This window comes from Hippocampus zosterae, chromosome 4 (assembly GCF_025434085.1).
Source record: "Hippocampus zosterae strain Florida chromosome 4, ASM2543408v3, whole genome shotgun sequence".
Classification (NCBI taxonomy): Eukaryota; Metazoa; Chordata; class Actinopteri; order Syngnathiformes; family Syngnathidae; genus Hippocampus; species Hippocampus zosterae.
Window position 1 is genome coordinate 27,003,953 of NC_067454.1, and position 14,062 is coordinate 27,018,014.

At 43.5% G+C, this 14,062-nt stretch overlaps 1 protein-coding gene across 3 annotated transcripts in view; it reads right to left on the reverse strand.

Annotated features, from left to right (window-relative positions):
* The window catches only part of LOC127599696 (SH3 and multiple ankyrin repeat domains protein 2-like), a 195,654-nt gene that overhangs the window by 170,084 nt on the left and 11,508 nt on the right, over positions 1 to 14,062 (reverse strand). For all 3 annotated transcript variants that reach the window (XM_052063834.1, XM_052063832.1, XM_052063831.1), the window contains exons 2-3: positions 13,591 to 13,794; positions 12,971 to 13,042 (exon numbers count right to left, since the gene is read on the reverse strand). In XM_052063834.1, coding sequence (XP_051919794.1) covers positions 12,971 to 13,042; positions 13,591 to 13,794 — 276 coding nt within the window. The remainder of the gene's footprint in view (positions 1 to 12,970; positions 13,043 to 13,590; positions 13,795 to 14,062) is intronic.

Below are 14,062 nucleotides of genomic sequence, written 5' to 3' on the forward strand. Positions count from 1 at the left end.
CCACTAACTAAAAGCACCTTCAGCTGATGTTGAATGTATAGGAGGTACATCAAAGAGAGATATCCCAGTGGATCAAAAGTGTCTATCTAATATCACCCCCATTAAGAGATATAAAAATGAATAAAATCGATTCTGGACTTTACTGGAAGCCAATGAAGATGTTCTGGTGTGATGTGCTTATATCTGTTTGTTTTAGCACCATTTTGAATCAGGTAAAGTTTTTTAAGTGCTGGATTTGTTAAATCATCAAAGCACTTAACAAATGGTCAAATGCACTCTTGGAAATCACGGAAATATTCATTTCAAAGTTGAGATCTTCGTAAAAAAAAAAAAATGACACGTCGGTTTCTGATGTGCTCAGTGGGTTTTACAGAGAAAGGAGTCACCAGCAATGAAACCAGATGCATCGGAGCCTTTGGGTCTACAAATAAATTTCTGTTTTGTCATCAAGTTGAAGAAAATTCTCTCTCAAGTGTTGGAGTTGGCATTGCAGTGAATGAAATCCTCAAGTGGGCGTAGATGTCAGGTCAGAGATTTTCTCGGACAAAGTTAAAGAAATGAAAAGTTAAATGATGTGAAGGAAAATTGTAAATAGTACTGCGATTTATCCATTTGTGTTCATATTGTATTTAATTGAAAGATGTTTGTTGTTTTTTTTTTCTCTTTCTCCTTTCTTCTTTCTACATACATTCTTGCTGCTGGAGGCTGTAAATTTCCCCAGTGTGGGACGAATAAAGGATATCTTATCTTATCTTAAAAACGACTTGGTACACAGGAAAATTGTCTTCAATATCGGCGGAAGCGGACCTCTGAGAGCGAATAACGGTTAGTTGCTCCGCGATCACACTCAAAGTCCCGTCTCCGCGAGTTCGACATTTTATTGTAACATATGCAAAATACAAGAAAAACACTGCCCCCAATATTTGCATGCTGCACCCCCGGTTCGGCCCTCGGTAGTGATTGGTTACCTGTTTTTCAAACTTGAACCATCAGTACATTGGCGCCTTTTCTGTCTGGTCTACATCGAATTAACATGTTGCAGACTTTGCGGATGGCCAATGTCGCCTGGGCGCGCCGGGTGTTCTCAACTCGTCTTTTGTTGTTCAACTGCTGTTCCCGAATTATTCATTCCCCTTTTGTGACTGAGTTTCGCCCTCTCCCCCGTGATCTCCCACCTGCATTGACGTGCTAATTGTGGACTTCAACAGCCCTCCGGCCAGGTAGCCGGCGCATTTATGCACAGGCATTTGGGGGTGCTGGATACGCACCCAACCGTTTCGATGTGTCCAAATTAAAATGAAACTTTAAACATGATACAATTTTGCTCATAGATTCCTCTAACATGTCATCAGCATACGAATGATATGATATGTATGCCGTAATCAAAGCAAGTGTGAGCATGTATCAATTAAACAGTAGAGGGTCAAGAATAGATCCTTGTGGAACACTACACGGAAAGATGACATGTACTGACTTGCAGTCACCGAGACAAACTGAAAATGGTCTATTCATGAGAGAGGAGGAAAACCAGTTAGGACGAGTCTCCCTGGGGCCGATATGGTGTTCAAGACGATAAAGCAAAATGGTACGACTGCATCAAAAGCGGCACTAAGATCGAGCAGAACAAGGATAGAAACTTTAATGTTGTCAAGATTAATTTTGAGGTCTTTGCCAACTCGGAGGAGAGCGCTGTCTGGACTCTATGCATGGCAGCGCATGACATATTTCCGGTGGAAAATACAGAGGCGTACGAGCTTTTGGCTTAAGACAATTTTAAAAATAACGTAATTCTATAAAATTGTCTTAAAAATAAAATAATTATTTTAAATTGTCTTCACATTGTTTTTTGTAATACAGTAGATACATTCCATAACTCAGAGCTGATGCTTTACACAGGGGAATTGGCCTCTGAAATTGTGACTTTTCCAAAATAGAGAAATCCTTCCAGCCAACTCTGTGGTATGCTGGCAATTATGTTCAACCTTTTTATTTGCAAGGCACCCGACCATGAGAGAGAGGATTTCAGCGGCGCCATCATGAAGCTTCATGGGAACATTTATCCTCATCCTGCAGTTCGTAGTATACGCTTGTCATTACTATTTTATAATTTGTCTTTTGTTTTTAGAAGCTCAAATTTGTTGAATCTGTTCCATAGAACGTGACAAAGGCTTTGTACTCTCTTCTGTGGTTGTTTTTGTGCCCTCAAAGTTGAGCTGAGCATGTCAAAATAAACCGTGCAAGTCTGTGTTCACAAGGTCCAACATGTACTGTGATTAAGCAAACGGCTCATTAAATGCTTTGGTCGCTTCGCCGCCACTTGGATAAGTGAAGCAAATAATTAAGGTAATCTGCCATTTATGATAACTTGGCATAATTCCAGCAGATTGCGAGTATATTTTAAAGAGTTGATACTATTACCATGTGCAGGACTAGCGACTGGAAAATAGCATGTCTCTATAACCCAAATACGGAAATGGTGCGTGCATATATTCCATTCATCCATCCATTTTCTAATGCGCTTTATCCTCACAAGGATCACGGGGCATTCTGGAGCCTATCCCACCTGTCTTCTGGCAGTAGGTGGGGGAGACCCTGAATTGGTTGCCAGCTAATCACAAGGCATACACAGGCGAATAACAAATTTACTCACACTTACACATCGGGACAATTTAGAGTGTTCAATCAGCTAGTCATGCATGTTTTTGGAATGTGCGAGGAAACCGGAGTACCCGGAGAAAACCCACGCAGGCACGGGGAGAACATGAAAACTCGACACAGGAAGGCCAGAGCTGGAATCGAACCTAGTACCTCTGCACTGAGGTAAACTGCATATTTGCAGGTCAGCACTCAACAATTTGCAGACTCACCGATTTTTTTCCTCTACTTTTTGGGGACTTTTAAATGATTGTACAGTCAAACCTCGGTTTTCGAACGTCTCTGCTCTCAACCAAATCAGTTTTCGACCAAAATATTTCGAGTTTTTTATGCCTCGGATTACGACCAAAAATCGGTTCTTGACCAAACTGAGCGCACTTGAATGCGCCACTTGACTCCTCTCGCCTTCCTTACGCTTCCTCGGGTAGACGAGGAAGTGACGCTTCCTCATATAGCATTCCATTGTGAGCAGATGTGTTCAATATATATATATACACACACGCACACACACACACGCACACACACACACACACACACACACACACACACACACACACACACACCCAGGGATGCCAAGCGGCTCGATAGCTCAGTTAGTAAGGCATCGGTTTTGCATACGGGAGACGGTGGTTCGAATCCCGCTTGGGGCAAAGAATGAGCACATAACACCATCCAATGTGGGTCCTTGGGCAAGATCCTTCACGCTAATGCCTACCTCATACAATGATGAGAGACAATAAAACGAATGACATGCCGGCTCGGCCAAACAAGGTCTGCGTCAGGTGCTGGGGAACCAGAGCACCTTGATGAAAAATGGGCTACTGGAACAAAGCGGAGATGGGTGAGATGCGATAACATGGCTCTGTTGGAATGCTACTACTCAAGCAACCCTAGTCAGAGGGGTTACATGCAGAGAATGTGGGCTAAATGGTTACTTCGAAACCCACAGCTCAGTGTTCCAACATCCACAAACGGCAACTGCTGTCACAACTTGAGATTGATGAGGTACAACGCAGGTTCCATGGTGAAGGGCCCCAGGCTGCCAGATCAGAGGAGGAGGTCATACAAGAGATTGGGAGGCAAGCCCCAATGAATGCAGATGATGAGATTGGGTGGCCAGCCCCAATTAATGAAATGCTGAGCGAGGCAGCAACTGACCTGAAAGCTAAGATCATGGCGAGAATGAAAGCTGGGCAACCTAGAAACCGATTACAACGGCTATGTGAAGTACCATCTGAAAGTCTCATAGAAAGTGTGAATGCAGCACTGAGGGCGATCCCTACCGTAACGATCACAGAAACCAATGAGCTGATATACGCTTCAGCATCAGTGATCCTGGAGACTCTGGGCTATAAGAGCAACCATGGAAGCCATGAGATACGTTACCCACCATGGAAAAGACGGTTGGAGGCTAAGATCAAGGCGGCCCGGAAAGATGTGAGTCAATTGACAGAGGCCCAGAGAGGTGTGATGAAAAGGCCGATACCCGAGAGGTACATCCAGATGACCATACCTGAAGCACTCGAAACTGCCAAACAAAGGCTAAAGCGTTACACGAAAGAGAATGAGGCCAGACGAATAAACGGGCTGTTCGCAACACAACCTGCGAAAGTGTACGCTCAGTGGCAGGGTCCTAACAACAGAGCTGACCCACCAAGACTGGAAACTGAAAGGTACTGGAAAGGCATATGGGAGAAGGAGGTTGCACATAACAGCAGTGCACAATGGCTGGTGACCCTGAGAGAGGAGCACAGCAACCTCCGTGAACAGAACCCAGTTACCATAACAGCGGCAGACATACAGGAAAGAGTCTCAGATATGAAGAACTGGACAGCACCAGGCCCGGACATGGTCCACACCTACTGGCTAAAGAAACTCACAACACTCCATGAGCGCCTAGCACTACAAATGAGCTGAGAGATGGGACTCATCCAGAATGGCTAATCGAAGGACGGAACATGAGAAACTCGAGAAATACCAAGGGCTCAGAGAGGAGCTGGAGTGAGCCTGGAAGGTAAAGGTGACAGTCGTGCCTGTGGTGGTCAGAGCACTCGGGTCAGTGACCCCCAAACTAGATGAGTGGTTGCAACAGATCTCGGGAACAACATCGGACATCTCAGTCCAGAAATGTGCAGTGCTGGGAACAGCAAGGATACTGCGCAGAACCCTCAAGCTTCCTGGCCTCTGGTAGAGGACCCGAGCTGAATGAGGGACGGACACCACCCGAGGGGTGAGATGAGGATTTTATATATATATATATATATATATATATATATATATATATATATATATATATATATATATATATATATATAATTTTTTTTTTTTTAAAGAGTGTGGTTTCGGTTTTCGAACAGCCTTCTGGAACGGATTATGGTTGAAAACCGAAGTATGACTGTATATTCCAAAAATGAAATGAGAATTTTCGACCCTCTTTTTGTGCCTAACGGAAACTTAGCACAAATCACAGTCTAACTGGGTGGAGTTGTCTGGGTTTTTTTGTATTGACCAAGATCCACGCAGATAGAATGCGGCCTTTGCGCCATTGTGCGCCATTGCAGGATAGAATGCAGACGACTCACAGCCAATCAAAGCAGCTTCCCTCATTCCCTTTAAAATGAGAAAGCAGAAATTTACCTTTTGGACTTGGTGCATGATGTGAATGATGTAATTGGGTTATTGGAGACTGTCTTGCACCGGTGATCGTGAACCCTTATGTGACCCTTTTTTCCATTGTGCATACTGATGCGTATTTATGACAATAAGCCCCTGGTGTTACATTACGCACCATTATGAGTATTGTGCACATTGGTTAGGGTTCAGTCTTTTCTTTTTAGAGATACAAGGGAAGCAGGACGAATGACGTAACGCAACAATCAGATTTTGCAAGCCGTTTTAACACTGCAAGCCTCCATTTTAATAAATACATTTAGTGAATTGTAAATGTTTTCGATGATTGAATTTGAAATTAAAATACATGCATTTGAACACATGGAAGGAATATTGTACCTCACAAGTAATTTCAGTAACCTCTAAGGATTACAATACTTTCAATCAAAGACACAAAATCAAAAGAGGGCCAAGCCTGTGATGTTGTGTCACAGACCCTTTTCCTTCTGTGTTACTGTTAAAGCTTGTTCCCTGTGTTTTTTTTTGTTCCTTTTAATTATCAGGCTGGGCGGGTCAGGAGGGTTCACACACCTACAACTGATCCGCAATTACCTCCCGAGTATAAGACCTCTGCTGATTTGCAAGCAGGTGCCAGATGATTCACGTGTTATGAGTGATATTTTGGCCATTCCCGATGCACGCGCTCAGTTCCCGAAACTTTCATTTGTCATCCTATCAGTGTCTCCCTGTTGAGCCTGGTTCCGCATTTCCTTCAGACTACTTGATTCAACAATGATCCATTGTGCCGTTTCGTCTCGTCATCAGCTTCACAACATTAAGCCAGAAACTCACCTTCTTGTTGCCAGCCAACCCTTGTGTCCTGACCGAGATCATCAGACTCTCGCTTTCATTAAACAGTCCCTTAAATCTCTCATCAAAAGTCTCCTATTTGCTTTTGGGTTAACTGCTATCTTTGCTTTTGTTATGCCATAACAGAGCTGTCAATATAGTAAAAGTAAAAGTGGTTGATATTTAGTGCTATGTGGCATCCAGGAAAGATTTCCACTTGTAGGCATAGCTGCACTTTGCAACAGTAAAAATGGCTCTTAAAAAATTGGCCAAGTAATCATTAATAAGTCACTCACAATTGCGCCAGATAACCACTGATGATATAAACGCCTCAGTTGTTATACCATGCAGGTGGTGCGACTCATGCTGGATATCCAAGTGCGTCACAGGATGCTGTTTTAGGCACTCAAAAAAAAATCTGGAAAATTTAAATACTGAAAAACAGCAACGCTGTGCTCCACGGGTCTCGGTCATTGCACATATATTCTGCAATTATTTTCCAACATACAGCATGCATTCAAAACAAATCTCTGAAGTCACTTTCCAAGGTCTCATACAAGCTGTCTGTGCCAAGCAAATGTTGGGTGAGCACAGATGGATGGCTGCTCCTTCGACGACAATGATGAGTCACTGCTCGTTTAATATCTGGAAATGCCAGGAGTTCATAGACATGCCCCAAAATAATTCATTCATTGGATTGGACAGGAAAGAAATTGCAAAATGTATCATCAGCATTCACTTTTACTTATATAAATTTCTTGCATGATGTATTTTATTTTGCTTTCTCCATCTTTCATTTTTATTACTTTTATCCTGTCTTCAAGCATTGAAGCTTTTGTTTTCTTAACTCCTTGGTCTGCAAAGGTCCGTTTTGTAGTCATTTTAGCAATGCAACGTTCATGCTCTGTCTGAAACTAACAATAACAAAAACGTCCTGTACTACTGCACATGTGTATGCCAGTGTGGTGGTTGCTGTTGCCGTTTTGGAGCTAAGCAGTCGGAGTCGCTGTGGCAGGCTGAGGTTGGATTTGACTTTTGCGGAAGGCTTGTTTTCGTCGTAGTGAACCTCATTGCCAGGCAAGGGTGGAGAAAAGGATTTTGTATTTTCGTTGTAGGGGGAAGCAGAGAAGAGGGAATGGCTTTCATGCATGAAGTTTTTTCACACTGGGTGGTATTTTCACACATGTAGGTTTCGTTGTAGAGGTGTTTCACTGTAAGCCAAAAAGAGTGCCTGCAAACATTTACACTTTGGCACAACAGGATCTTATTCACTGTGGGAGAGCTGCCTTGGGCTTTCTTAAAACAGCTTGGCAGGGGAAACAAATCTTCAAATCGCCCAACACCCTTGACTTTTACTCTTGTGCGTGGGACAGGGAGTGACGAAATGCTCTGCTGTTGGAGCTGGCAAGGAAAAAGAGACTCTTCATGAACATGGGATGAACCACGACTTTTCATACACATCGCCTGCCAACGAGTTGACAAGAAATGAGCTTGATACGCTTACTGTATTTGAAGTTCCCGAGGTGAAGCGCACGTCACTTTTATCTTCACCGTAATAGTTAAAGCAATAGTAATAGTAAATAAATTAACTAGCATAATACATTTGGTGTTTCATTGTAGTGTTGCATCCTTCTACAGCAGTTGATGTTTCACTTTTCAACATTGCCCGTGGAGTCGCTTTTTTTCAAATTGAATGAGATGCGTTTCCTCATTTGGAAATCTTTAGCAGTTTTTAAGTCTTGGGACCTGATTTACTAAGATAGCAAAGAGAGGTTGTTCGATAGTGAGCTTGCTGACGAACTTAGGGGCATATTATCCCGTTGGCACCCAAGTCAATTCCTTACGTGTGTTTCTTAGGCACTTTCATGAGACATGAGAATCCCATGGAGACCCATTTTTGAAAATATGGTACACTTTGAGAATGAAATAACTTGCATCGTGGATGCAGAGGTCATCGCCAGTAATGTGTGCGCGGATCATGAGCAGGCTACATTGAAGGTGTGTGTGTTTTTGTATTTACTTTTTCAGAAATCCAATCAAAGCTATTTTATCAGATTAACATGCTCCTAAAATTTAGCACACGGTGCAAATTGAGAATTGACCAGATTGCCAAACCATGCACGGTGAGCATGGCGCTTGAGATACCACCCCCCAAAAATATTTTTAATTGAATCATATTTGTATATATTCATGCTATTTAAGCATTGAAAAAATGTCCATATGTCTCATATATGTGTGTGTAGGTGTTAGAGTTTTTCTCGGACAAAGTTAAAGAAATAACTCGGCACACAAGGAAAATTGTCTTCAATATCGGCGGGAGGGATCTCTGAGAGCGAACGACGGTAGTTGCCCCGATGATCACACACTCAGCTCCCTCTCCACCAGTTCGAACTTTTATTGCAAAATACAAGAAAAACACTGCCCCCATGATTTGCATACCGTGCCCCCTGGTCCGGCTCCTCGGTAGTGATCTAATCTACCCGAATACACAAGTCACAGACTTTGCTGATGACAAATGTCCACCTGGGCGCGACAGCTGTTTCCAAACCGTCTTTTGGTATTCAACAACTCTTTGTTCCCAATTCGTTAATTCCCACTTTGTGAGTGAGTCAAGCCTTTTCCATCTGTTCGACCCCCTTGCTTTGACGTTATTACTAAAAAAAAAAGCCCTCCGCCCAAACGGCCGACACCTCTGCGCTGAGTATGTCCACACATGCACAAATTAACCGAAACTTTAAAAATGATACAATTTTGTTCATAGATTTCTCTATCAGTAGGTAAGTAGGTTAGGTAGGCAGGTGGGTGGCTGGTAGATAGATAGATAGATAGATAGATAGATAGATAGATAGATAGATAGATAGATAGATAGATAGATAGATAGATAGATAGATAGATAGATAGATAGATAGATAGATAGATAGATAGATAGAGATATAGATAGATAGATAGATAGATAGATAGATAGATAGATAGATAGATAGATAGATAGATAGATAGATAGATAGATAGATAGATAGATAGATAGCTTCCGATCTTTGCCAAACAAGATGGATGAACATCTTCTCCCCAAGACCAACAAAACCTTTGCACGTTCTGCTGCGCTTTGCTTCACTGAAACCTGGCTCAGTGACGCCACCCGGATTCCACGCTACATCTACCCGGCCTTCTCTGTGCCGAACGCGACATGGAGCTATCAGGGAAATCGAAAGGTGGTGGGATTTGCTTCTATATCAACAAAGAATGGTGCACTGATGTCACGAAGCTCGACGCACACTGCAGCCCGGACCTGGAGTCGCTGTCTTTAAACTGCAAGCCATTCTACTTGCCACGTGAGTTCACCTCCTTTTTACTAGTCGGTGTTCACACGGCGATGCACTAGCCGAACAAGTAAACAAACTCGAACTAAAATACCCAGTCACCCCTGATCATTTTGGGCGATTTTACTAGAGCACATCTTAACCGTGAACTTCCCAGATATAAGCAGCACATCGACTGTTTTACCAGAGAAGGCAACATTCTAGACTACTGCTATAAAACAATCAAAAATTCATACCGATCGGTCGCCCGTGCAGCATTGGGTCTTTCTGACCACAATTTAATCCACTTAATACCTATATACAGACAGAAACTCAAATGTGCTAGACCGGTTGTTAAGACTGTGAAAAAATGGACAGATTAAGCAAAGCAAGCTCTTCAAGAATGCTTAGACTACACTGATTGGGGCATCTTTGAAACTTCAACGGGCACACTGGATGAATACACAGACACTGTAACATCATACATCAGTTTCTGTGAGGACGTGTGTATCAACGAAGTCCTTCCGCTCCTTCAACAATAACAAGCCATGGTTTACTCCCAAACTCAGGCAACTCAGGAAAGAGAAAGAGGCCGCATTTAGAAGTGGAGATCGGGCACTGTACAAACATGCCTGAAACCAATTGACAAAGGAAATTAACATCGCTAAGAGAAGCTATGCAGAGAGGCTGAAAAACCAGTTCTCTGCTCACGACTCTGCATCTGTGTGGAATGGCCTGAAAGCAATCACTAACTATAGAATGCCATCCCCCCAAACAGTGAACAATAAGGGTCTTGCTGATGAACTAAACATGTTTTTCTGCCGATTTGAAAAGGACACCCCCACTTCCCCACACACCCACCTCTACCAGAAACTACTCCATCTACCCCCACCCTCTCTTTTTCTCCACTACAGATCCACGAACAGGATCCACGAACAGGACGTGAGACGGCTCTTCAAGCAGCAGAAGATCAAGAAAGCTGTGGGGCCCGACAAAGTGTCCCCCTCCTGCCTGAAAGTCTGCGCTGACCAGCTGGCTCCGGTCTTCACACAAATCTTCAACAGATCCCTGAAGCTGTGTGAGGTCCCATCCTGCTTCAAACAGTCTACCATAAACCCAGTTCCCAAGAAATCGGCAACATCGCAACTGAACGACTATAGGTCTGTCGCCCTGACGTCTGTGGTCATGAAGTCCTTTGAACGCCTTGTGCTGAACCACCTAAAGAACGTAACCGGACCCCTGCTGGACGCTCTCCAGTTTGCCTACCGGGCAAACAGGTCTGTGGAAGAAGCAGTCAACATAGGTCTGCACTACATCCTCAAGCACCTCGACAGCACAGGGACCTACGCAAGGATTCTGTTTGTGGATTTCAGCTCTGCGTTCAATACCATCATCCCGGAATTCCTCACCCCCAAACTTCTCCACCTCGGTGTCTCCCCTACGATCTGCCAGTGGATCCTCAGCTTCCTGATGGGACGGACACAACAGGTGAGACTGGAAGCAACAACATTATCAACACGCACCACCAGCACTGGAGCCCCACAGGGATGTGTCCTCTCTCCACTGCTCTTCTCCCTCCACACAAACGATTGCACCTCAACAAATCCAGCTGTCAAACTCATAAAGTTCACAGACGACACCACGGTCATCGGTCTCATCAAAGACGGTGACGAGTCTGCGTACCGCCAACAAGTGGAGCAGCTGGAGCTCTGATGCAGCCGACACAACCTCGGGCTCAACACGTTCAAGACTGTAGAGATGATCGTGGACTTCAGGAAACATTCTTCTCCACAGTTTCCCCTCACACTATCCAACTGCCCTGTGTCAACCGTCGAGACCTTCAAGTTCCTGGGAATCATAGTCTCCCAGGACATGAAGTGGGAAGTCAACACCATCTCCATCTAGAAAAGGGCCCAGCAGAGGATGTACTTCCTGAGACTGCTGAGGAAGCATGGCCTGCCACAGGAGGTGCTACGACAGTTCTACACGGCAGACATCGAATCACTCCTGTGTTCTTCCATTACGGTTTGGTTTGGGGCCGCCACAAAAAAGGACAAAATCCGACTTCAACGGACTGTTAGGATGGCGAAAAAAATCATTGGCACCGCCCTACCCACTCTTGAGGACTTGCACACTGCAAGAATCAAGACAAGGGCACGGAAAATCCTCCTGGATCCACCGCACCCTGCCCACCACCTTTTCCAGTTTCTCCCCTCAGGCAGGCGCTACAGATCCATGCGCACCAAATCCAGCAGACACTTAAACAGCTTCTTCCCTCGAGCCATGAACTCCCTAAACAGTCACTGACCTAGTCACTCTTCTTGTACAACAAATACTGCTACTGGCCACTCTAAAATGGTTCAATGATTTTCTGAACCAACTTTGCAAACTGTCATAGTATTGTATTCTACCACTGATCACTTTAGCTCTGCTTGATACATTGAGCACAGCGTATGAGCACAGCGTGTTGAGCACATTGTCTCACTTACATTATGAAATGTCCTTGCATACATATTTGTCATGTCCTTGTTTACGATGATACTAATGCAGCGTGTTATACCGGAGACAAATTCGTTGTGTGTTCTACATACTTGGCCAATAAAGATGATTCTGATTCTGATTCTGATTCTGATTCTGATTCCTGATGGTCTGATTGTTTTTATCAGGTGTTTTGGAACATGGAGACGTTTAAACCAGACAGGCTATGGCTTTCGAGAAACTGGAGTTCCCTACCCGTGCTTTATAGCCATTAATAAAACACCTACAATCTGTCAGTTTAACTGAGGCTTGACGGGTTGGGACATAACACCATCAGCATACTACTGCCATTTACATTCCTTTGCAAACACCCATCCATCCATTTTCTAATTCGTTTATCCTCACAAGGGTTGTCGGTGTACTGCCTGTCCTAGCAGTGGGCCCAACCTTGAACTGGTTGCCAGCCAATTGGAGGGCACACATAGACAAACAACCATTTGCGCTCACAATAACACCTATGGACAATTTAGTGTGTTAAGTTAACCCCCCCCCCCCTGAACGTTTTATTTATGTATGTATGTATTCATTTAGTTGTTCAATTGTTTATTTATTTATTGTCGTCTGTTGGGAAAAGCAGAGTACCCCGAGAAAAGCTACTGTATGTAGGCACAGGAAGAACATGCAAAGTCCACACAAGAAGGCTGGAGCCCGGGAATCGAACCCCGAACCTCTGCACTGTGAGGCAGACGCTAACCGGTTGATCACCGTGCCACCAATCAGGAATGAATTTATGTAAAAGCATAACAGAATCGATGCCAACTCTGATCCTATATCCTGACCTGCAGGAGAGGCATGGGTGTAAAAAACCCATTTTTTCAGGAGTGCAATGGAGTTCATTGAAATCACACAATTAATGTCATCTTCCCAAGGCAACTAGTTCTACACTTTGCAGTAGTCAGTTAAAAGCAACTTCCTTAATCTCGAGACTAAATATTATCGGGTCATAATTATAATAATATACATAATTTTGATAATTTTTATAAAGAATATAATATTTTTTTCTGTTGTAGGCAAATTCTTACCTTTGTATGAAGTTTGGCAATCTGTTTCTCATCCAAATTGGGCTGCCTGTAGACTCGGCTCTTGTAGCGAAACTGTAATGGCAAAGACAAGTGCTAAAAATGTAATAGATGAAATATCCCTGTGGATAATAGTCTACACCATTCGAGTGTTGGTTTCAGCAATTTATTAATACTTAATTTAATTTGAGGAAAATGATAAAACATGACTCAAACATGTTCCGACCCTTTCATAATGTATTTCTGCTCATATTCACAAATCCACACCAAGGTATCTCTTTTCAACGCTGGTGCAAACATGACACAGGCAGGTTAAACCCGCAGATGAGCGCAGACTGGCGAATCTGCGAGAGGGAGTGCTGCGCTGCTGTGTGAGTGGTCACAGCTCACTTCAGTCATGGCCAGTCAAAGCAGATCCTTTTATTCCCATTTTGTAAGGCTCGCTAATTGCTCACTAGCGTCTCAACATGATGGAAGCAAATCGGAAGTGGGCATTTGGAGAGCGCACAGGCCCTGATAAACATTTGTAACAATTACCTGTAGTCTGACACAATTTGCATATTGTGTATTTTCTGCTTACTAATGTAATTATTGTGACAAAAAATATCTAAATGGATGCGTACCTCCAAACATGGAACACCTTTGCTGATTGGCTGAGGGTAATCTCGGAGGTTACGTTCTTCGTCCAGAAACTTCCCATCTCTTCCACCGTTGGCGGGCTGGAAAAGGCCGTAGTTGAGCACATCCTTCAGGCTCTGATTAAGTGTACATAGGATCCTTTGCTTGGCAACCCAGACTGTGGAGTTCGGATTGAACCGCATACATTTCTGGGAGTGTAAGAGAAAGCAAAATAAGTAAGAAAAATTAAAGCAGCAGTTAAAAAAAATCTGCACAATTGTAATCTTTTTAATCTAAATAGATTTCACATTGATGTTATGTTCACAACCTTTTCGTAGAACATCAAATTTTTCTTTGGGGAAAAAAAAAAGGTTCGATTTGGACAATGTTGACACAGCTCTCTACTGCTAAAATAGTCCAATTCAGAGGTGGCGGAGAGTGGGTTCAGTGACTGTGCCCTATGAACCATCTTCCACC